At 49.3% G+C, this 24034-nt stretch overlaps 2 protein-coding genes across 3 annotated transcripts in view; one reads left to right on the top strand and one right to left on the bottom strand.

Annotated features, from left to right (window-relative positions):
- Positions 1 to 6970, top strand: part of URB1 (URB1 ribosome biogenesis homolog) — a 65758-nt gene extending 58788 nt beyond the window's left edge. For both annotated transcript variants that reach the window (XM_033133307.1, XM_033133306.1), the window contains exons 35-39: positions 702 to 811; positions 2312 to 2509; positions 3805 to 4046; positions 4440 to 5039; positions 6062 to 6970. In XM_033133307.1, the coding sequence (XP_032989198.1) occupies positions 702 to 811; positions 2312 to 2509; positions 3805 to 4046; positions 4440 to 5039; positions 6062 to 6300 (1389 nt within the window). In that variant the 3' untranslated portion in view covers positions 6301 to 6970. The remainder of the gene's footprint in view (positions 1 to 701; positions 812 to 2311; positions 2510 to 3804; positions 4047 to 4439; positions 5040 to 6061) is intronic.
- Positions 6202 to 22417, bottom strand: MRAP (melanocortin 2 receptor accessory protein). The gene is given in 5 exon segments (XM_033133308.1): positions 6202 to 6296; positions 6994 to 8343; positions 8345 to 8543; positions 10806 to 10905; positions 22054 to 22417. Coding segments are annotated over 4 exon segments (645 nt in total). The 5' UTR covers positions 22265 to 22417; the 3' UTR covers positions 6202 to 6296; positions 6994 to 8208.
- Between the last annotated feature and the right edge of the window lie 1617 nt (positions 22418 to 24034).

The raw sequence follows: 24034 nt of genomic DNA, 5'->3' as shown, positions 1-24034 counted from the left end.
GGCTGCACAACTGATGGGGGAGTCTGCACGGAACTGTCCCCCAGACCAAGAACTCCTGTGGGAGCGTTCTGCATGCCGTGGGCAGTTAGTTGGAAGCAGTAACTGGGTATTCTGATTCATTTCTAGCCCGGTCCTCTTTTGCTTCTGATATTACGTAAAATGTGGGTAAATAGGAGTGAGTTAGGATTAAGAAACACGTTTGAATAAACGAAATTTGAGTGGTAGTTTTTCATTTTTTATAGCATGTGAGAATTCTGAAGCTGCCAATTGGCAGCCCAAGGGGCATTCCCATTTCATGTCTTCCTTTCCAGGTGGTAAAACTGAGGGGGCAAAAATGGGCCGCCGGCCGTTCATGGCTCTGCTAGAAATGGGTCCTCATTCCTCCCAGCTCAGACTGCTGCTGACCTGGGCCATGGGTTTGTGTGCTGCATCTTTGCTTGCGGCTTGGATCCTAGTGATGGATTAGCAGAAGTGGGCATCCCCCCAGGGCCCAACAATTGCCATGGAGGTCTGTGTCCTCTAGCTGTCACCTGTGGGGAAGGACACGTTCCTACACGGCCAAGCATCACTCTTACAGACGTAGCAAAGCAACATATGCAGTCACCACCTATAACCATAACATGCCTTCATATTTTCAGATTGTTCTTATGATCAAATTAGGCTTTCCCACTAAAGAGTAACTCTTTATTTTGGACTTTCAGAACTGGATTCTGGAAATTCTACAGAATGCCGCCCGGGATGCCAAGTCTGCCTATGAGATCCTACGGGACTATAGCCTTTTAACATGGATTTTGCATATTCTTGAGAGCAAGTAAGCACCTTGCGCGTGAGAGGTGTGTGTCAGGCTGGAAGGTGGGGGGACGGAGACAGTGGTGTCTACTGCAGGCTTTGGTGTCGACTGGAAATGTCCAGTAGAATGCATGTTATCCAAAACAGTGTCCTCTAATGCCACCATTAGCCTGTAACCAGCTCCTGCTAATGGCCAAAGTGGCATTTCCTCGCTTTCAATCTTTGAGTGTCTTGTGTGAGTGGAGTGACAGGTGCCAGCTGCTTTTGCGCTTGGCGGAGGCTCCACCGGCCGACCTTCCGTCTGTTCTGCACAGTCCCCTCCCCTGCAGTGGCACCATTTAGCCAAGGTCTCGGGACTGCATTTCTCAAGGTAGAAACAGGCTCCAGTGTCAGGAACGCTCAGTCCTTCGTGTGATGGGTTCCAGCTCCCCACGGTCCACCCAGGGTCAAGAGGCTCAGTGAGGAGCTGTCACTGGAGCCATGTCGAGTGTTTGTTTGTCTTCGCCCTCGGGCTGCTGTAACAACTTGCCACAGACAGGGTGGTTCCAACAGCAAGGATTCATTTTCTCAGTTCTGGGGCTGGGAGTCTGAGGTCAGGCCATCCTGGGTGGGGTCTGGTGAGAGCTCTCTCCGTGGCTCACAGACACCGGCTTCTCCGTGTGTCCTCACGTGGCGGGAAGAGACAGAGGAGAGAGCCCGGGTCTCTTCCTCTTCTTATACGGACATAATCCCGTTATGGGTGCTCCATCCCCCCTCACGACCTCCTCTAAGCCTGATCACCTCCCAGAGGCCCCACCCCAAAAACAGTCACAGTGGGGAGTCAGTGTTTCCACATACGAATTTGGCAAGGGGCTCGGGAGGGACAGTGCAGTTCATAGCGTGATCTATTTTGATTCCTATTGACCTCCTAAGTTCAAGGCTTGAAGACCTCGTCTCAGCAGATAGCACTGGCTGGGAGGATCTTTCTTTCAAAGCACTTACTACTCTGCTCAGTCCAGGGATATTCAAGCCCTTTGTGCATTTTTTAAAAAGTATTTTTAAAAATTTATCTAAAACAAAGTAGTGTCCTAACTATAGAATGTGTCTTTGGACATCAGTTTCCAGACTGTTTCCGATTTATAAAAGGCATAATTGGCTAATTATCTCTTCTTGGCTGTTAACTTTAGGTTTTGAATCGAGTTGTTCTCGTGAGCAGGACCTCTTCTCACTGTACCACAGCGGCTCCATAATTTGTCTCTAGTTGGGGCATGGGGTGTCTTCTGGTTAGGAAGGGGTGTCCACTGGGGCCTCACCCTGTGTTGAAGCTGGGTTTGTAGCAAGCACTCTGTTGTTACTCAGATTCTGTGCCCGTTTGGGGGAATAAGCAGGTGGAATTGTTGAAGGATGGGAAAAACAAGCCAAACCACTGCTTGGTACTGCACCACTGTCGTCCCTTCTGTGGCTCCCGCCTACCCTTCCTCCAACAGATGTCAGTGAAAGGAGAGGATGTGGCGGAGAGTGAGCATTGTGTATTGGGTTTTAGGTTTCTGGAGACACAGGTGCTCTCTAGCATCATCTCCTTGCTGCACACGCTGTGGGTGACCAACCTGGGAGACAAAGGTGTGGAGTCGGGGAGCCAGCCTTCTCGCCAGTCTGGGCCCCAAGAGCCCCCGAAGCTCCTTGCCCTGCACTTGGTCAATGAGTTCCTGTATGTTCTCACTGTACTCACGAAGCACCTCAGGTAAGCCCCTCCTCCGCCAGGCCTGACCCCTGGGGTGTCGCTGGTGGGCGTCACCTCCCCTCTCAGCGTTCCCTCTGGTCAGGACTCCACAGGCGGGCTCTGGGCCAGTGGGCCAGTCACTGGTTGGGCTGGCGAGAGCCAGGCCAGAGGGCGGCTGCCAGTTGTGGGTGAATCAGGAAACCTATTTTAGCTGTTTCCTCTTTTCTGCTTCAACTTTATGAGGCAGCTTTCAAGGCCCTGAGAACTTCACATGCTCTCAAAACTTGTAGTATGTCATACATTCCAGGTCACTTTTAGCAGGCAAACCGTCTACCTTGATATTTTGATTTAAGCACTCAAAAGTGACGTTTTGTAGAAAGAACATATTTTCCATGACCTTAACCTAAGAAAGTTAGGGTGCTCCCAGACTTGCTTCTGCCTAAGCCTGCACAGATTGACTTGTCATGAATTTTCTTGAAAACTTCAGTATTTTCATCTGACCCCTTGGAATAATGCTCTTGATTTCCTCAGCAGAGCTAAATTCTCCTCACATTCCACTGTGTCAGGGAAAATATACAGTCGTGTTTGTGATTTGAGAACGGAGGGGTGCTAATTGGGACCAGAAGATTGATAGCAAACAGATTGTCATCTCAGAACGAAAACTTTCTTGCTAAAGAACAGGACGTGCGGTTTTATGTTATTCAAATGAAATTGTGAAATCAGTGCTGATCACCGTGTTTCTTATTTGAGGGTTGTTGAAAGACACACTGGTCTCTGAGAACTGATTGCTATTTGAAATAAGGGTTGTAATTTTAATTTTAAGATTGTATGGAGCAAATGGTGTTGAACTGTAAGTTCCTTAGAGTTCAGAGGGACGGATTTCCTCCCAGTGACCGTCGTAAGGATGGGCCGTGCGCAGTGCTGTCCCAGGGCTGTCCTGAGCCTTCTCACTGGGCTCTGAGCGTTGATGACGTGAGAGGAATGGCAGTTCTGCGTGTTTTGTTAGGCGCTGGCACCCTGACCCTCAGGCTCTCTCTGCCCAGCTGTCCATCCACCGCGGTTTCCAGAGAGATTTCTGTGCCGCTGGGATGGAGTCACACTCCGGTCCCCTTTCTGCCCTCCCAGGAACGCTCTCTTCTTTCTGTTCTGCATACGGGGGGGGGGGGGGGGGGGGTCCATGCTTATATCTGTTTAAGGGGAAACCTGGGGGGATGGCCTGTTTGCACCTGTGGTCTGTGGCGTTGACTGGCGTGCCTTTCCTGGGCCGCGGGACGAGGGGCAGCTTTTGCTCAGTCTGTGCCGTTGGCTCCCCACAGGCCCTCCTTGGCCTCCACCCAGCTGACCAGCTTCTTCGGGGCGCTTGACTCCGTGCTGAGGTACCGGGCCACCGTCCTGCAGGCCTTCAGGGACATGGACCGCTTCACCGTGAACGCGACGGTGCTGTCCACCAGGGACGTCCTCCTCCTCCTGCACAAGTGGAGCCTCATCGAGAGAGACGTCCAGCTCCAAGAGGACCTGAGAGCAGCCGTGGAGAAACACCCAGTCAAGGAGCTGCTAAGTGAGTGTCAGGAGCCGTGACTCTGTCTCGCGTTCCCCACGCTGTGCTCAGTGCCCCCAGAGCGTCCGCCCTCTCCGAGCAGCATTTCCAGAGCAGGCGAGGCTTAAAGACAGGGCCTGTCCATCGTTGTAGCCCCAGAGCGAGAGGCCTGGCTTTGCATCCAGCTCTGCTGCTGTCAGGGAACTCACGTGTTACGTTAGCAGTAATGGCGGTCACTGTCACATACTAAGTGCCCGCTGTGCTCCGGGCACAGGAGCATGTCCTGCTGGAGCAGTGCTGAGCGCTCGGTGCCTGGCAGCTGTCCACCCCGCCCCCCCACGCCCCACCTCCCGGGTCTGTGTGGGGAGGAGGGACTCCATTCTCACCCCCAGCTTCTCTCTGTGTGTATAACAGAAATGCTCAAGGATAAGAACAAGTCCATCATGCCAGGCCGAGCCAAAGGCCCACGGGGCCGGAAGAGGTGGCCTGGGGAGGCAGAGGAGGTGGCCGAGCCTGAGCTGCAGGCGTCCAGCCTTGAGACGTGCAGGGGCCTCCTGAGGTCCATAGTGACCCACTGGGGGCCAGTGTTCCCCAGCCCTGACCCCGCTCAGGAGCCCGTGGATGGGGCCGCCCCCAAGAGCGATGCACTGGGCCTTGTGAATGCCGTCGCCTCCCTGGTGGTCCGCTGGGTGCTGCGGTCAGTGGCTGAGCGGCCACTCGGCAGGCCAGAGGCGCCAGGACTCCTTGACTGGCTTAAGAGTTACATTTTGCCTCAGTCGGTGCTCGTGGCCGACCTTCTCAAGGACAGCACCGTGAAGAGTGGCATATTTAAGCTGTACAGCCAGCTCTGCGGAGCCGAGGCGCTGCTGGAGCCTGCGCAGAGGGTGGCCTGCCTGTTCAACACAGTCATGCTGCAGCTCATAGCGGCCCTGGGCCCCCCGGGGAGCCCCTTCCACCCAGCAGTCGAGACACTCTGCCTCTGTTCCCTGAACGAGAAGGATGAAGCCACGCGAGGTAATGCCGGTCCCCGGTTTGGGGCAGGTGTGGGCTGGGTGGGGGGCAACCTCTGTTCCTTAGAGCCTCTCGGGTGCTCCTGGTTAAGTGTTCAGGTGGCCTCTCACCACACTTCTGAGGATCGTGGAGAGCTGGCCACTGGACCCTGACTGTGAAGGGAGAGGAGGTCTGGCAAAACCTTTGGTGACGGCCGTGTTTACAATGGAGGAGGATGCTCAGCTCAGAACCTCCCTCGTGTCCCACTGGGGATCCCACCCCCTGCAGGGCAGTGGCTCCTAGGTTTCAGCCATTCCCAGATGTACAATGATGCTCCCCATCGTGGCCAGATGAATACTTGTGTGCAAATGTGTGTGCATATGTGTACGTGCACACATGCATACATATGTACACACAAGCACACAATTTATGTGCTTGGTATTTAGCTTAATAAAGGTTTGAATACACGAATGAATGAATAGCAAAGGCTTTAAAAGGCTGTAAGAGAACACGGGGAGGCTGTGACCATGTGGCTTCCTCCATCTGGCATTGTCCCTCTCATTGGGGGACCTGAGGGGAGCGGGGAGCAGGGACCGGCCGGCAGCCTAGGCAGTTGAGCTCACCTGGTAGCAGGGTGACCTGTTTTGTCATCTGGCTGCGGTCAGAGAATTGACTCTTTGCCTGTAAAACTTCCTCGCCAGTGCCTTTGAGGAAATGATGTGAAACGATTCCGTGAAGCTCTTCTCAAACTTCAGTTCTGGTTCTGGCCATGGTGGTCAGAACCAGGAGAGACTTGGCTTGTGGTAACCGTTTTTACATTCATTGAATAAAAAAATTTAAAAAGGAGCAAAGAAGATTACCCAAAAATTAAGCCAAGGCAAAATTATTTGTTTTTTCCACTTGCTCACCTCGGGTTGCCACACGGACGCGGCCCAGTTCCCTTAGGCATGTAGCAAAGCTCCGGGTCCCCCTGTGTGTGGGCGGGATGACCTGCTTTCCAGCTGCATGGAGTGGCGTCCTGACGGCTCTGTTGTCCCCTTCCTCAGCTGCCGCGGCTTTCCTGGTGTCTCTGTACATTAAGGACATCTGGCTGGGCGCCCAGCAGCCAGACACCCTCGTAACCCACGTCCAGATGATCTGTGACGCTGCAGAGGAGGCGTTCAGTGGCGACCAGGAGGCCGTCGTCGTGCTCTGCAGGGACATCGCCGCCCTGCCCCCGACACGTGCTGCCCTGCTGGCCGGTGCATGCACAGGACACGCTGTGTGCATTGACTCGGTTTCCTGACAAGAAAAGTTGCCTTTATTTAATTGACCAATAAATAAGCTCAAGGGACTGTATGCAGAAGTGGTCAGAGTGACAGTGGGGGTCGGGTCCTTCGGGGCCACCAGGCCCATCCAGTGTTCAGTCAGGCTGACCCTTCCTCTCAGGGGTTTGTTGTTTAAAGGAAATACCTCAAATTGAGGTAACATGCCTGAGCGCTTAACAGATTTGTGGATATTAAAGCCAATATGTCCAAAAATGTATTAGATAAAGAGAGCATGGTGAGAGTTGTGGAAGGTTTCCTTTCTATATGAAATCACAACAAAGCTTTGGATAACTTTTTAAATTAATAAGCACCTGCCAGTGTTTGTTAGTTATTTTATTAAATAAAAGAATGTTATATCAAATCCTTAAACTATAAAATTGATTTGACTTCTGCTTTTAGAAGGCAGCCTGTATTTTTTTAAATTGTGTTTCAGAGGGGATTTTGAATTTTATAACTTATGAATAAATGTCTATTTTTGTTAGGTTTCTGTGTTTCACTGATGTTAAAGGCTATTTTTTATTCCACAGAAACCTGTATTTTAGACGTCAGGATTTGACTTGTACGATTCCCATATTAATTGGTGTTATAGCTGACAAATATGGAATATGAAATGTCATGGGTTTCACAGATAAAGTTCTAGTCTGCTCATTTAAAGCTGTGCCTGTACCCACCTGCCTCCTGCACACCGTGGCCCCCAGGGTCTGCTCGGCCGTCGTCACGTGTCAGGCAGTGGCATTCCCTGTCTGCCGCCTGGGAGGTGGCTGTTTATTTGCCCGTATAATATACACAGTACTGAGAATGGCTTGGTTTCGGCTTCAGCATTGCACGTTTTTGTACCTCCAGTATTCTTCGGACTCTTTTCTGTTGCTTTTAACAATATTTTTAACCAAGGCAAGAATAAGTCTTCATCTAAGCCCCTTACCACAGATAGGGCTCGTTGTCTGGAAGCAGTCACCTCCCCTCTCCTCTTCCCTTTTGAAGTTGGAGTCCTACAGGTGGATTCAAGCTAGAAAGGCCACTTGTTCCTTTCTCTCCCTCTTTTCTGGAGCTCAGTCTCCCCTCGCTTTCTCCTAACGCACTGCCCCCGAGTCCGGTGGGGCCAAACCCGGCGCTCACCTTGGGGAATTATTTTTCTGTGCTCTGGTGCCTGCCTGCCAGGGTCAGGCTGTTGGGCACTAAAGGACCAGGTCTCAGATCAGAAGTCACATGAAGTCACATCCAGGATGGGACCCTTCCTACCAGCTTAAAGATGCCGAGCGGCAGCATTTGGAGGCAGACTCTTCCCCTTGGGCTTAGGCCATGCCTGCTGAGCCTGGCTGCTCCCTCCAGGGGAGATGCGTCCTTGGCTCTGTCTTGGAAAGGCTCTGGGGAGGTCAGAAGTGTGACATGGGTCCCTTGACCGCAGTCTGCTGGCCTGGCAGGACACACACTGTCCCATTTTGGTAACAGTGGGCATCAGTGGGGGGTGGGTGGGACTTCTCAGGCCCTCCCCGGATGTCCTCAAAAAGATCAGCCAAGTGAACTCAAGCTCGATAGAACACCACAGCAGTAATAGTTGAAGCTAAAAGTAGCATAGTAAAGATTAGTGAGTGAATATTTCTTCATCTTATGTATATTTTATTTCTCTACCTTTCCCAAAGTGAACATAGGTAGTAAGTAAAGAGGTAAGTGCACTAAGTAAGATCTGCAATGTTCGGGGCTACTTCTCTGTGCTGGATGGGCTATTGCAAGCCTTGGATAAATGGCAAAGTGTGTGCCTCCTGTAGAGTCATTCTTCACCTTGTTGCACTTCCTGCAACGTGTAAACAGGCTTCCAGAGGGCACAGGTGTGTGCAGGATGATTTGCGTTTACCGGCTCACTCGGCAATGGCCATGGTTTGCTGGTGTCAGTTCTGCATTCGAGAGGTTCTGTCTCCAAGGGGAGGCTCCCTGGGCTTGTTGCTGACATCAGCTGATGGCATGTGGGTCCCCGTCGAGGGCCAGTTCCCCGGGGAGAGCAGGCTGGGCCTGGGGGTGGGACGGGGTGGGGGGTGAAGTGCAGGGGCCCTCCTGCAGCGGATGATGGGGGCCACGTGCTGTGCTGCCTGGCTCCTTGACTGAGCTTGGTGAAGCCTGCGGGGTGGCCCCAGGGGCCCTGTGACGCCGCAGGAACCTCCGGATGCAGAGGGGGAGATGGAGGCCATGACTCCAGGAGCATGTGGGGTGATGGTGGCCGTTGTTCCTACGGACAGAGCACACGGGGGCAGACATCAGGCCACTGGAGCACAGTCCTTTCTGGGGGTTTTCCTGTTGCCCCCTCCTGCCTGTCCAAAGCCCGTACTTAGGAAGGTGCCATGGAGTGAGAGCTCCTGTGCCAGGGGAACGGTCCCCAGGGAGAGCCAGCCCAGCTCACAAAGGTCACCACTGTGGAAAAATGGGAGGAAAGAGGAAGTGATCGATGGTGACCCATACCTCAGATCTTCCCCTCAAGGTCACTTCTCCCTCGTATGTCCATTTACGTTTGGGGAGGGGGGCAGGTTGAGCTTCTGTCCATCCACAGATTTGAGTACAGCTCATCTTGTATCCACACCTCAAGCCAACTTGTCCCTTAGCCAGCAAACCACCCTCCTGGATGGCCTCTCCTGCACTCAGGGTGCTGGGGGCAGTAGACAGCCACCGGGCTGAGACGGCCACCATGTCCCACCTGTCTGCCTTCAGTTTCATCAAAGAAACAGGACAATGATTGCCTCAGGTGTCCTTAGGATCAAATGAGGTGATGTGCTGATAGCTGTCTAAGCTAGAGGACCAGTTCCCATGTGGTTGTAGTGCTACGTGAACGAAGAGGCCAGGAAGGCGGCCCCAGGGAGCAGAGCCCTCCTTTCAGTGGGCGCTAGCATGATCATTTCTCATTTTTCTTTTTTTTTTTTTCTTTTCTAGCATGGATGGAAAGAGCAACTCCTCAGGGAACGCCTTGGCATTCTCTTTTCCTAAATCTTCCTAGGGACCCATTTGCTGCCCTGAGCATTTCACATCTGCTGCCAAGTGCCTGGAGGGCGTTTTCTTTAGGGAGCCACGTGGCCAGTCGGGATTTGTCCTGTCAGCTGGTAGCCCAGAAGATGCACAAGACCTCTCCTCCACGGCCACCCGTGGGCCCACCGGACTGGAGAACTTTCCACTGGGAGGATAACTGACCAATCTTGCAAACTGTCCCTAGCACAGGGCTTGCTATAAGTCACCTCAAAAGAGCGGAAGAGAAAGGTGATTTCATTAGTTTGTCCCCCAGGTAGCTCTTGGGGGTAAAAATCCGCTTGACTTCAATGTGAGTTCTAAACACTGGAAGAAAAGGATGGATTTCTTTGTTGTTCTAAAGCTGGTCCCTGCCCCCCATGTGTGACCAAAGGGAACCATAAGTGACCTGGTGAGTGTGAACTGATGGATAAGAGGCTATGGGCAGGGTGGGTGGGGGTGACGGAGGGCAGAAGAAACTCCCTCGAGGGAGGTCTGCACATGCACACATCCACAGGGCCTCACTGGAACCGGCCGGGGACCCCATCGCGTAGGGGGCCGTCCTCTCTGGTTACCCCTCCCTCTGTCTCAGAACAGCTTTGCTCATCTCTTTGCTATCAGCTTCCGAAGCTGACACATGGTTTCTATTCCCCAAGGTTCTTGGTCCCTAATGGTGTCCAGGACCCCTCAGTGCTCCCTGGCCCCAGCTCTTCTGCCAGGACACACGTTTCAGCCATGGACGGGCGCTCTTTGGGTCCCTTGCCTACCCCTGGTCCTGTCCGCTATGGCAGGGAGAGAGGCGTCATAGGGTCTGCCGTGGGAAGTCATTAGGACAGCAGTAGCTATGGGGTACAGATTGAGCTAGAAGGGAAAACTGGGTGTGGGGGGCCATTCATCTAGCACAGAATTAACAGATAGCAAGCGAGGCTCGAATTACTACTTGGAGCTCCTAGAGATTTTACCACTCAGGCCAACAGCAGGCACTGAGTAAGAGAGGGTGGCCGTGGGTCACTAAGTTAGGGTCCCATTTGTCTGGGGAGCTGACTGGCAAGACCTAACAGGCATATGAGCTCATTTTGGCTTTATCGTTTTCAACAGCTTAATTGAGATATATTATACGCGTGCATACAGTAAAGTTCACAAAATGTAAAGTTGGATGAGCTTTAGTATATTCAGAGTTATCCAACCATCACCACAATCTATTTTAAAATATTTTTATCATCCCAAAAAGATGATACCTATTAGCGACAGCTAATCTGTTTTCTGTCTCTATGGATTTTCCTCTTCTAGATATTTCATATCAATAGAACCATACACGATGTGCCTTTTGTGCCTGGCTTCTTTCACTCAGCACAATGTTTTTGAGTTTAGCTATGTTGTGGCATGGGTCAGTGCTTCATTCCTCTTTTATGGCCAAACAGTGCTCCCTTGCATGGACACAGGATCCCGCACTGTTTAGCCACGGAGTTCCCTACATCCCCACACCCCCCTGACTTACCTCCCGTGCAGGGAGCCTGAGCAGGACATGTAGAGCAGGATGAGGAAGAGAAGCACCACAAAAGCAGCCAGGCTCAGCCAGAAGGCAATGACAATCGAATCTGCGGGAGGGAGAGGTGCATCTCAGTGTCAGTGTCATGTCACAGAAACCAACTGGGAGGGAAATCAGGGCCCCCAGTGCTGTGGAAAGAGGCCCAGTATAGGCGTCCTCTCCTCTTCCAGCCTCTCGGCTGGAGCCCTTGGGAAGATTTCCCTTAAACAATAACCTTGAGAGGGAACCGGGCAGCAGGAAGTGACTTTTCCCAGAGCAACTAGCTACTGGGTCAGTTTAGAGTGATTGTCCGTCGAGGGAAAAGCAGTAAATACAATCAAGTGGCACCCATGGATTTGCTTTTTTGGCTGCTACTGCTGCTCAGAAAATGGGTTTCCCCTCCTTCCTTTCTCCCTGGGAGGCAGAAGGAAGGGCTGTGGGCAGTTTGTGTGACAGGATGGCTTCCCCACCCCTGTGAGGGCTGCAGGGGCTTTGGTGACCAGCCCCATTCAGGGCAGCTCCAGAGACCCCAAGAGTTAGCGCCTTAGAAGGAGGCTGTGAGCATGACAGATTGCTCTAGAGCACAGAGCCAGAGTGACCCCTTCCCACTGTGGGATTGTTAACTGAGACCCGCCCTGGTCAGCCAGCTCGGTCCCTCCCTTACAGCTGGACAGGCCCAGCTGGGGTGCAGTGGCAGGAGGAAAAGGCGCTTTTGCAGTCACCACTGTGGCTGTATTTGTGGCTGGAGACTGAAGGGGCAGGGGCTGCCCAGGAAACACGCTTAGCTTCTTCTGGGCCCTGGGTAGAACCTGGCAGGTCAGAAGGTGCCATTCTCCAGTGCTGCGATTCAGGAACATTCAGCAAGTCGCTAGGAAACCTTTGCAATAGGGCACTGTTTCTTGGTGGTTGACTCTGGCTCTGGGCACAGAGCGCTAGGCTCCCAATTAATGTCTGCAGGTGTCTTATCCCAGGCACACTCGTGACCCCAGGACAAGATGGCCCAATGGGGATATGCTGGACACCTGTGTGTGACCAAAGGAGGCTGCAGAAGGATGGTAACCAACAGGTATTTATTCAGCACCTACGTGAGCCAGGCTCTGCTAGTGACTTTCAAGAATTCAGAGGGGGCCCACCTAGCACCCCGGAAATGACTGGCGCCTTTCACCTGCACTCTCCCCGCCCCACCATCCTCCTCTGAACTCCTGCAGTGCTTCCTATGCTAGCCCTACCTTGCCTCATGTATCCTGTGTTCTGGTCAAACAAAAAGATGTTTATGAGTGAGTGAACAAATGAAGGACCCAATGAACAACTGGATGAATGAATGAATGGGATGTTAGAGATTTCTGAGTTACCTGCGTGGTAAATAATGGCATTTGAATAGAGTGTCACCTCTGTGCTCTATGGCCCAAGACAGGTGGAGGGAGACACTGAGGACTCACAGGAGTTGATCTTAGACCCTGGCCGCATCAAACACAGGGTATAAGGCAGAGATACAGTGGCTCCGAAAGGAATCAGAGCCCCCACTGCCTCGTCATGTACCAGCAACTGGGCATGCACACTCCAGAGAGGCAAGGACAGCAAGGATCCCAGGCTGGCTGGCTCTCACATCCTTCCTCCTTTCTGTGCCTGAGCTGAGGAACTGATGGTGGCCCTCTAGAGCATTGACCTGTTTAAGGGGAACTTCTGGGCTCCTAGGATGTACGCAATGAGGTTGTTACCGTCCGTCCTAAGCTAAGGACTTTTCAAAGAAGTCTGGGCCTCTCAGCCTTCCTGCCTGTTCGCTGTGCATAATTCTACAATACCTGCTTCAGTTCATCTCTATCCCAGAGTCATTACTTTGCAACCGTCAAAACATGAGAGTACATATGCTTTCAGAAAACTTGGTTTGGGATTTTTTTTCTGTCGGGGAATTTTTGGATTTCTGCAGACACGAATGCTCTTTTTCCTTCATAAAAATAATGCAGGATTTGAGGTCTTTAGAGCCGGAATAACTCCTGTCAGAACCTCTAAGGAATAGCTTCAAAAATTGAGTGGTTGAGAACTCCCGTCCCTCCAGCTGTCCAGCTTCTCCCAGGCTCACACTTTTAGGCTCCTGCCCTTGGTCCTTATCCCTAGACACTGAGCAGGAAATGAGATAACACTGTTCACAGAACAGAGTTCTCCAGACAAGTGAAATTTAAATTTTGTCAGACCAAAGGGCTATCAGTAGCTGTTTTGTGTATTAAATTCTCTTTCATCGTGTTCTGTTGAAAAAGGCAGCCAAGAAAAGAGAGTTCTTTTCCTTCTTCCTACTGAAGGGTCAGCCTAAGTGCTTGAACAGAACATTTTGTCCAAGGGCAAGAGCTGTCATTCCTCAGTGTTGGGAATGTTTAAACATCCGTGGGCTTGTTTTCACAACGAGAAGCACCAGGCTGGCTGGACAGTGACCCTGGTGCAGCCAGGAAAACATCCCTTTCATCCCCTCTCCTTTCCTTTTCTTCCCTTCCCCATTCCTTCCGTCATTTACTTCCTTCTCCTCCCTTCCTTTTTCTCCTTCCCTCTGTCCCTTGTTTCTTTCCTTCCTTTTCCGGTCCATACTGACAGAAAGAGGGGAATGAGGCATCCACAGTGGATTGACAGGAAAAGACTCTGGATGGCATGAGTTGGGCATCATGTCACATTGGGAACTTCTCATCCGAACTTGGAGTTAGCAAACTAACCTAATTAAAATACTCCCAACTCATAGTAGGCACCTCCATTTTGTTGAGTAAAAACTGCTAAGCCTCAGTTTTAGCATTCTTCCAAATGCCATTCACATTTGAGTCCCAGAGTCCTAGTACATTAAACCCACGATTCTCACCTTCTTGGGAGCTAACAACAGGGTTATGGGCCAAGGCTCTGGAGGTGCGTGGTTTTCAGTTTAAATTCTACTCAGCCATTTCCTAGCTATGTGATCTCAAGACAATCTGGGGTTTTTGCATTTCTACATCTGTTTCCTCATCTGTTAAATGAGGATAATAGTATATATTATATAGACTACTACAGATTAAATAAAATAATACGTATGTATGATACACGTGGCATAGTTCCTTGTTTAATGGTTGCAAAATGATATATAAATAGAACTAAAATTATTATTTCTCTTAAGAGGATTTGTGGCAAGTGATATCACTGTGTCCTTCAAGCTTACAAAAATGTAAGATATAAGTAAGGTACCAGTGGCATAGACTGCTAGTTGTCAATTGTAATAATTGCTTTCATGCACTTCCTTACTAATAGAACCTCTACCTTTGGCTGGGCTCATGGCTGCCTGGGACGAAGACTACATTTCCCAGCCTCCTTTTCAACTAGGTCCGACCATGTGACAGGCCAATGAGATGAGAGTGTGGAACCATTACAGGACAGTTTCTTGGAGTCTTCTTGCAGAGACTGCTAGTTTCTATGACTTTGTGTTCCTTCTTATTTTCGTACCAGATTTTACTGCCCAGAACATGGATGTGGCGGCTAGAGCATGGCTTGGAACATGAAGATGAGGGACAATGTCCCAGTGATGGCAGAGCAATGAGCTGAAATGACTCTGGATCGTGAGGAGTCCGTGGAGCCAACCCACAACCCCATTCTGCAGACTTGTACATGGGAGAGAAATCAACTTCTGTTTCATCTGGTACTCCCTGTTAATTGTAGCCAATTTTCTTTATCGAATCAGTAAACAAAGTACCTTTTTAAATGAGTGTTCCAAAACCTACAAATCCAAATGAAGGCTGACCTTCAAAATAATCATCCTTTCTCTACAATAGAATCAAATCAATGTTCCTAAAATAAATATATTGATCTAACATTTATAAACACTTATCAAACATTCATGAATATTTATAAATTTTTCTTTTAGAATTACCTTCAAGGACACACAACACACACACACACACACACACACACACCAATTTTGCTACTTTAAGAGGTTGTATTTGATTTTTGATACCCACGTGGTGTTTACCAGCTGAATTTCATTCACCCAATTGGTTTCTTTGTGATTTTTAACTATTTCCCAAAAGAAAATCCACCCTCAGAGATACACACAGTTTATCACCTTAGCTATTTCCTAGACTGTTTTGTGGCTACCAAAGTCAGTTCCGACAGAAGAGTTCCAAGCAGTTTTTCAGCAATAACGGAATCTTCCAAGTGTAGCACCTCCCTGTGGGGCTCCCTTGATGGGAACTTTGTTCAAGGCAAACATTTTCTTAGCTTTGTTGAAAAATTACTTTTACTGCTATGTCATGCCCACGGGACTGACCATTTGCTGAAGTGTTAGAAGTCACAGTTAAAGTTGTAACCTGAAATTGATTACTCTGGAATGAGAGATAAGAGTTATATAGGTCCTTTGTTCAATCTTTACACTGAATTCTCTGTAGTGTGTTCAGAGAACAGATTGATTAGTGGTGTGTTTCTGTATTTCCTCTCCCAGCTCTCAGAGCAGCAGATACATAGACTGCCGTCTTATTGAAGCTGCCACAGGCGGTGCGGCAGCAGAAGTCAATATGGGCCATGACAGATTCTTACCAAGCCATGATTAAAGAAAGAAGACATATTAACCAGAAAGGTAAATGACACACAACATGAAAGCCAGGAACTACCCAGGGAAGTCAATCCACCTTGCTATTTCCTGCAAGGGAACATTAGACCACTGTCGGGAGACTCATCATATTAGAGGAAGATTGGAAGATTCTTGCCACCGTAAGATTGGAAGATGGGGCTTGTTTTCTCCTAAGCTTACCCTCTGAAAAGGGGACAATTAAAAGATTACACATATAATCAGACAGTTCCAGCAGGATCTGAGGAAACTGATCTGCATTTTCCACCACTTGACAATGGTGGGGAGATTCTTAACCTTTCTAGGAAATAGAAGCCACATACGAAAATTACAAGGGTAAAAATCCTTGTCAAGTCTCTGAAACAAAATCACACCAGATTTCAAGCCATCCCTGAGAAAGGGCAACTCACAGCCTTCGATTAGCTGCTCACTGAATGCTGCCTAAAAACATATGTAAACCCCTAGATGTTTCCAATTTTCCGCCCAACCACAATGGAATAAATTCCAGTGTGTGGGCGTGAACACAAAAATCTTAAAATCCTTCCCACTTGTACAGTTAACACTTGTACAGTTAACACATGAGCCCCGGGTATTTTTCTCTCTATTTTGTCTCCTTCTCTAGGTGACACAAGACTTGAACCCAGCCTGACCTGCCATATTTCAACTAGGGGCCGCAGACGACCTTCTAGTGAGAAGAGGTGAGAGCAAGAGCTTTGCCTCCTTGTTTCACCCTAAAGCGTCCAGCTCACAGATCCATTCCCAGGATCTTTCTGTCTTTGATGTGCCCACTGCAGAGAGCTGGGATATGATGCTTCCTGGTTTGTCCGACTGGGGAGGAGATCCAACCCAGACGAACTGATGGGGAGAGAAAATTGACTTTGTCAGCAAAGAAGGTCCCCTGCTTTTAGTGGAATGACCTCTGTTCATCCTCATCCAGACTGTTGGTTACCTTATCCCAACTATGACACAGTGTGACAGAGCATCCCTGAGACCACCTACCATTGACACTGCCTGACACTGTTCACTACAGAAAACAAGCGCCAGCTGTTGAGGGGTAAGGCTGTATGTTGTCAAAGGCCCAGCAGAGGGACTAAGGGAGGGTGCCGGCTCAGTGTCAACCTGGAGCTGGCCTAAAGGGACCATGTGCGTGAGCAGGGCCTAGAGGGGAGTGGGCCTACAACAGAACCAGTCCAGGTGGGGTCAGCCTCTGAGAACAGGGCCCTGGGGGCATCCTCTGAGGCCAGCAGAAGAGAGCAACACCTCTGGGGGTGGGGGTGTCTCAAAACGCACCCCACCAGGAGAGAAAGAGCCAGTTTGACTCACTGCCCTGACAGAGGACACCTCCACGCCCAGACCAGTGCCAGCCTTCACCTCCTGTTCCTTGTGCTCCAATGAAGACATGTCACAAACCAACATGGGGCAGGTGGCTAGGGGAGAAAGCTGCCAGCAGAACAAAGAAAGGAGAAGCACTCCTGCCCTCAAGTTGGGGAAAGAGGAAATTCTGACTTTTAAAGAAGTTCATAGGTTGTTTGTTTTTAAACATGTTCAAAATTTATTTCATGGAATTAGACCTAAAGTGACTGGTAGACATTTTTAAAAATCTAAGACTGAACAGTGAAAGTAGGAGACCCTGCTCAAACTTTCACCCAGAGGCACGGAAAGAGTCCGCACCAATACGCAGGTTGGCAGGGGCCATTGGAGACAAATTAGAGCCGCTTTCTGAGTGCACTCTATGAACTTGCTCTTTCAATGCAGCTGTTTGTGCATTTAAACAGATGCAGAAGAAAAAAGACTGGAAGGATATTGTAGCAGGCTAGGCCCAGTCAGGAGATGAAATCACACTGTAGGCTAAATAGGGAAACTTAATATGAAGAATTATTAAATACGACAAAAGAGTATAAGATATAAGGAAACTCTATGAGGTATCCTTGAGCTGAGGGAGAGGACCCGGGTGTATTAGTTTGCTCAGGCTGTGCTATGGTCTGAATATCTGTGTCCCCCCCACCCCAACCAAATTCATATGTTACATCCTAATGCCCAGTGTGATGGTATTAGGGCCTTTTGAAGGTGCTTACGTAGGTCACGAGAGTGGAGACTGCTTGGATGGGATTAGTGTCCTTTTAAGAGGCCAGGGACAGCTCCCCTCGCCACTCCCACCCTATGAGGTCACAGCGGGAAGGCACCAGCTATTCCAGGAAGAGGACCTTCACAAAAATGGCAGTGTGCTGCTGCATTGATCTTGGACTTCCCGTCCTGCAGACGGGGAGAAATACATTTCTGTTGTTTATAAGCCACCCGTCTGTGGTATTTTGTTATAGCAGCCCACATGGACTAAGACAGGCTGCCATGACAAAGTCCCACACGCTGGGTGGCTTAAACAACAGACATTTATTTCCTCAAGGTCCTGGAGGCCAGAAGTCCAGAGAGTTGGCAGGGTCCGTTTCTCTTGAGGCCTCTCTCCTGGGCTTGTAGATGGCCGCCTTCCCCCTGTGTCCTCACGTGGCCGTCCCTCTGTGTGTGTGTGTCCTAATCTCCTCTTCTTATAAGGACACCAGCATATTGGATTAGGGCCCATCTGTATGCACTTGTTTTACCTTAATGATCTCTATGAAGCCCTATCTCCAAATACAGTCCCTTCTGAGGTCTTGGGGATTAGGGCTTCAACCTCGGAATTTAGGGAAAGGGGATACTATCCAGCCCCCAAAATCCAAGGAAGGACAAACTCGGAAGGGGTTCACATCTTGGAGAAGGTGTGGTTTGGCCACCAGATAGCAGAGATGTTGGCTAGTTTAGCCAGGGCTGAGTTGAAGCAGCTGGAAAAAACACGGACAGCTTTCCAGAGTACCGGCAGGAAGGAAGTGACCAACAGCTGGTGGTGGGGTCCTGCCGGCAGGCGCCTGTGGAGGAGCCACTGCTCAGCTTGTAACGCCCTCCCCACACTTGCCACATGGACAGGGGTTTTGGTTTGCAGGTTGAGATGGCTGCAGAGAAGTTATTGCCACACAGAGGCTGCAAGATCTCAAAGGGACCATGTTCTGGATCAGGCACTAGGCCGGGCCCACCAGACGTCCTCATATCCCCCTGCGGGCCCCCCACCCAACCCAGGCGTCCTGCAGTGCCACTCAGAGCCCTGTCCTGGGAAAGCTTTACACCGGGCTCACTTTAGAGAAATCCCATCATTTATCACAGAACATGTTTTGAAGGGTGCATTCAGAACTGAGAGGAATAAATTGATGACTGACACAGATATTCATCGTGAAAATGCATAATGCACACAAGAGCTGCCTACCTCCCATCAGGTTATTTATTCATTCATTCCACAAAGACTTATGTGTGCCTACTATGTGCCAGGCACTATTCAGGAGGTGGGATAGAGAGAGCAACACAGCAAAGGTTTCTGCTCTGCTGGATGACACATCCTCCTGAGAGTCTGCCCACTGCTCACGACAGTGTCCTGGGGAGTCCTGGCACATTGGCGCCTGGAGTCCAAGCCCCAGCTCTGCGAATACCTTGCTGGGCTCCCCTTGAGCACATCACTCAACTTCTCTGGGTCTCAGGACCCCACATACTCCTGTTGCCATGTCAGCATCTTCAACGTTTCTGGTCCTTGTCAAGTAATTTTCATCCCCTCAGCAGCATCTGACAGCTCCGATTTCTCTACTTCCTACCCCACCGCTTCCAATATCAATCTTTTTACATTTGCGGATGCTGTGGGTGTGAGATGGCGTCTCATTGTTCTTCCCCAGTGCCTTTCCCTGATTACTTGTGAAGTTGAGCATTTTCTCCTGTTCACTGGCCACTTGAGCTTCCTCTTTTTATACTGCCTTTTCATGTCACGGGCCCGTATTTTTATTTTTTTTACTTGTTGACGGATGGGTTGTGTTGACGTATGAACTAATGAAGTGGTTTCCATTTTAAGAGAAAAAGATATTTCCAAGGTCGTTTCCAAAACGATAAGGAAATAGTCACTGCAATGTCTTTCTCGTTCCCGGAATACACCAGGCACCCCCTGCCTCAGAGCCCTTGCTGTCTGGAAGGCTCCCTGAGACTTCCTCAAGGCTCATCTCTCCCTCCTCACAGGCACCTTGGGGAGGTCTTCACTCACCACCCTAGTCAAGGTTGCCATCCTTCCTTGGGCCCCAGTTCTTTGCTCCCCCTCCTGTTTTATTTATCGGTGGAGCACAGAGGGCCACCTGCCATATTTTTCTTGTTTATGGTGAATTAAAGACTGCCCCACGTTTGTAACACTTCTCCCAGTGAGAGACGGTTCCAATTTCCTCCTCCTGATGAAGGCCTGGCCTCGGGAACTTACCTGCCCAAGCTCATTCAGGTCGTCATGTCCCTGGCCGAGCTCAGGTGTGAATTCCAGCCAACTGGCTCTGGAGTGCGTGCATCTGCCCTCTACATAGTCCCAGTTGGCTCCCCAGAAAAAATGAGACGGCTACCTATTCAGGGCTTAAACACCTTGGGGAGAGAGTATTTGTCTAACCCCAAACTCCTTTTCCAGAGAAAACAGAAATTAAATTCAGATGAGACTTGAAGCCTGGGACATCTGGGATACAAACAGGAATAAAGGAGGCCAGAGATGCACCTACTTCTCTCTGTGGGTGTCAAAGACCTCTCAGCATCTATGCGTTTGGCTGAAAAATGGTATCTGATACCCTCTGTAATAAATTTGGAATTAACTTTCTAAGGAACTAAGACACTTTTGAAACAATATTCTTTCACAATGGATTTTCAATAGAATTTAATTTGTTTGGGTTCCAATAAGTTGGGTGAGTTTCTTCAAATTGTAGTTTTCATGTTTTCCATTGTCTGTATGCAGATTTGGAAGACAGTTATTTTGTCCATCCCCTAAGATAGATAACTTGAATGATTTCTATTAAAATACCAATAGATGTTTACTCTTCACAGGGGGGATCCAGCAACTGACCTCTCTCTGTGAATGTTAAAAAACCCGGACATGTCAGGTGTTTTGGGGTAGGGGAGCAACTGGCCTCTTTGGCAAGTTTCCTCACTGAGACGGTCTTTACTGGGTTTGGGATTTTGGGGAGGTGTGTCTTATTTGACTTCGTTTCTGCACTCACCAGGCTGTAAACTTGCAACTCTAGTTCACATCTACAAGAAAGAACATCTTCTCAAACCTTACACCCAATTTAGAGAGAACATCAGCCACTTTTCCTGGAAAGGGAAGTTGTCTGTGGGTAAGGGTGGGGACAAAGGTTGAGATTATGCGTTCTATTAGGTTGGTGCAAAAGTAATTGCAGTTTTTGCAATTATTTTTAACCTTTTAAACCACAATTACTTTTGCACCAACCTAATACAATTCTAACGTTGCAAACAGTTCCCAACTCAAAGCAGCGAGGAAAAGCTTTGGAGCCCAGGTTATGACAGAGCAGGATGTCTGGCACACAAGAGGATGTCAGTGTCAGAGGCGGACCCAGAATTTAATTTGTGTTAATTTAAAAAAGACTTTTCTGAACGCAAATCTACATTTTAACCAGACCAGTATGCATTCTGAAGTTCTGAACTTTGGACAATACATATGAGTATGCTTTTATTTCAACCCTACCAACTTCTCGCTATTATTATTTGTCTTCCTTATTGTGAGCTGTGTGTGCAAAAATCTGCATTTTGATTTCATGATTATATACCTTGCATCAAAAAAAAAAAAAAAAAAACACACTCCAAACCTATTGAACTCCCAAAAGCTTTAGTATGGTGCTGGGGACATGTAAGTCCTCAGCAGACACAGACGGGCGCCTGCACTTAACTTCTGGAAATTGTAAATGGAACTGAAAACGGGAACACTTCCTGACAAGACACCCTAGGGCTCTGCCAGGGCTCTGCCCCTTTTATTACATAGTAACATCTAAATGGATTTCAGTTCTGAGTTGGTGTAGAACAGACTATCTTTTCATATGAAAAGCATCCCATTCCTTCTAGTTACTGCATTTACTTTTTGACAGACACATGGTGTGGCTGTAGTGAAATAACAAAGGAACTTGAGACTCCAAGATAGGCAGAAGATGGGTTCGCAGTGCCGAGACCTTGTTTTTGTTTTTTGTGCTCATTTCCTCAGGTAACTTGTTAATTATCTTGACCGAGCAGTTGGAATAATCAGAGAAGACTGTTCACAAAGTACCATGTTACCCAAGAGATAAAGACGGGAAGGAAGATGAGCGAAAGGATGTTAACTCATCTGGGGTGTCCTTCCTGAGACCATGAAGATTAAACGTCGGCTGGTATTTTAATAGAAATTATTAAGTCATACATCTTAGGGGAACGAGAAAATAACTCTCTCCCAAATCGGCACACAGGCAACAGAAAACCCGAAATCAAGAGTGTAAAGAAACTCACCTCAGTGTTTGGAATCCAGGTAAATGAAACTCTACCAAGAAACCTATTTTAAAAGCAGATAGAGTGTCTGTCTGCTCCCAGAGTATCTTGGCTCTTAGGAGGTTGGTTCTAAACTTAAGATAGCAGATAACAGATACCATTTTACCCCCGTTCATTTGTATCTCCCAGTGCAGGGTCATGTTCCGCTTCACTGTGACAGCTGTTGGAGGAGTCAGGACGTGAATGGAGAGAAAGTCATTTGGACCAAGCCCCCAGCCTGTGCCTGGCTGGCCTCCCCAGGTCAGGACTCACGTTTGTTGGCTGTCAGCTTCTTCTCATCCACGGGAATGAGGTCCAGGTAATCCATGTAGTACTCGTAGCTGTAGTACAGGGAGGAGGCGTTGGTCCTGTTGGCCATGTCTGTGGCGCTGGGAGGCAGTGCATCGGAGTAGGCTGGCCGAATGATTTCCGTAAAATCATCTAAGTGTGTCTGTGGGTCTCCAGGCTCAAGGCCTGCCCACATGTGAGAGCCATTGGCTGGGAGAAAGGTCGGGGCGTGTGCCTGATCTCCTCAGCACGCAAGTAGAGCTCTCCATCCTGCCCTTCTTGATAAAACTCCAAAACAAACAGAGCTACAAGGCTGGAGACTGTGTATCCAGGGCAGCTCTAGGTTGCTCTTCTGTGTAGCGAGGAAAACAGATATCCGGGGTCCCTTGAAAGACAAGCTGCTGAACAGGGCTAGAAAGGACAATCACTTTTTGCCTTAAATACTTAAAAAGGTAATGATACCAAAACGAAGGGCTGACCGTGCCCTGGGCTTACATTAAGGCGGTACTTGGTGCCATTAAGCAACCAGCAAATCACTGGCTTAACTTCATTATCTGAGGGCAGAAACTGAGTGATGTCGGCCCTGAACTTGGAACCTCGCTCATGTACACACAGCTAATTCATTAAACCCAAGGAACCCCTCGCCCCAGTTGAGTACGCCTCCCAGCCTTTAAGCCTCCAAGAATCAACCAGTCAGCTGCATTTGGTCAGACGGACGAGGCTGTTTGTCTGGGCCAAGATCCCACATGGATTGAGCTCTTGGGTAATAGGGCCCCAGGGTTCACCCAGCCCTTGGCTAATGACAAGTGTGACGAGGATTCTTCTGGCTTTCTGTAGGGCATGTCTCCAAGTTATACACTCATTTTTCTTAGAGCCACAGACGCAATTAAGAGGAATATTTCAAATATTTGGAATGAGTAAGACTACATGTGACGGGAGTAGTAGGACTTAGCCTTTGAGAATTAGTTATGAAATTAAAACACACGGAATCATGGGGCCTTGCCTCCCATATACCAACTTCCCAGTATTGTTGATGCATGCCTACGCTGTCAGAGCAAAGATGGGTGTGGACAGTGTAGACAGGCTCTCTGCTGGCTTTGATCCTGTACACGCAGCCCCACTGTGCCTGCAGCGTTCTGCAGGGACCGCTCTCCCTGAACCACGGAGGCAGCGCAGTTGATTAGAAAGGGAGAAACAAGCTCCTGGTCTTCCAAAATGGGCAAAATGTCCGCTTGCAAACACGCTCCACCTGTGCACGTGCCTCCCAGGTGTACTCAGTTAAAGGGCAGTAGAGTGGACGGGGCACAAGCATGGAGTCTTTGAATGCTGTCTGTACCAGGAGGGTGGACCTAGACAGGTGACTTCACCTCTGCAGCTGGTTTTCCTCATCTGTGAAAGGGGCATGACCATCACCTGTGTTTCCCAGGGTGGGGTGAACATCCAGGTACAGTACTTACAGCAGCACGTTGTCCATAGAAGCCACTCATTAATAGAAGCTGTTTTTGTCACCTGCCAGCAAATGCGGCCTTTCTTCCTATCGCACCATTCTTCTTTTCTCATTTCTCACTCTCCATCGTGCCCATCTTCTCTTCTATCGCTACTTTCGCCCCCTGTCTCTTAATCCATTCGATCACTTCCTGTGTATAACGCCAACCTTGGATGCAAATGAATCCCTTTTGCCTTCACCTATTCATGTTCTCCAGCTCCCTGTCTGCCCTTCTTGGAGGACCTTTAGTAAACATTTTCCTAACCTCCAGCTCCCATCATCATCCTCCAGCATGTGCCCACACCCATGCACATGTGTGTACACACACACACACACACACACACACACACACACGAATATTATTACAAGGAATTGACTCATGTAATTATGGAAGCTGAGACGTCCCACAGTCTGCTGTCTACAGGCCAGAGACCTGGAGAAACCAGTGGTGTCGTTTGAAGGCCCGAGCCAGAGAGCCAG

This window comes from Rhinolophus ferrumequinum, chromosome 2 (genome assembly GCF_004115265.2).
Source record: "Rhinolophus ferrumequinum isolate MPI-CBG mRhiFer1 chromosome 2, mRhiFer1_v1.p, whole genome shotgun sequence".
Classification (NCBI taxonomy): Eukaryota; Metazoa; Chordata; class Mammalia; order Chiroptera; family Rhinolophidae; genus Rhinolophus; species Rhinolophus ferrumequinum.
The sequence above is the reverse complement of the archived record's forward strand: the minus strand, read 5'-3'. Positions and strand labels throughout refer to the sequence as shown.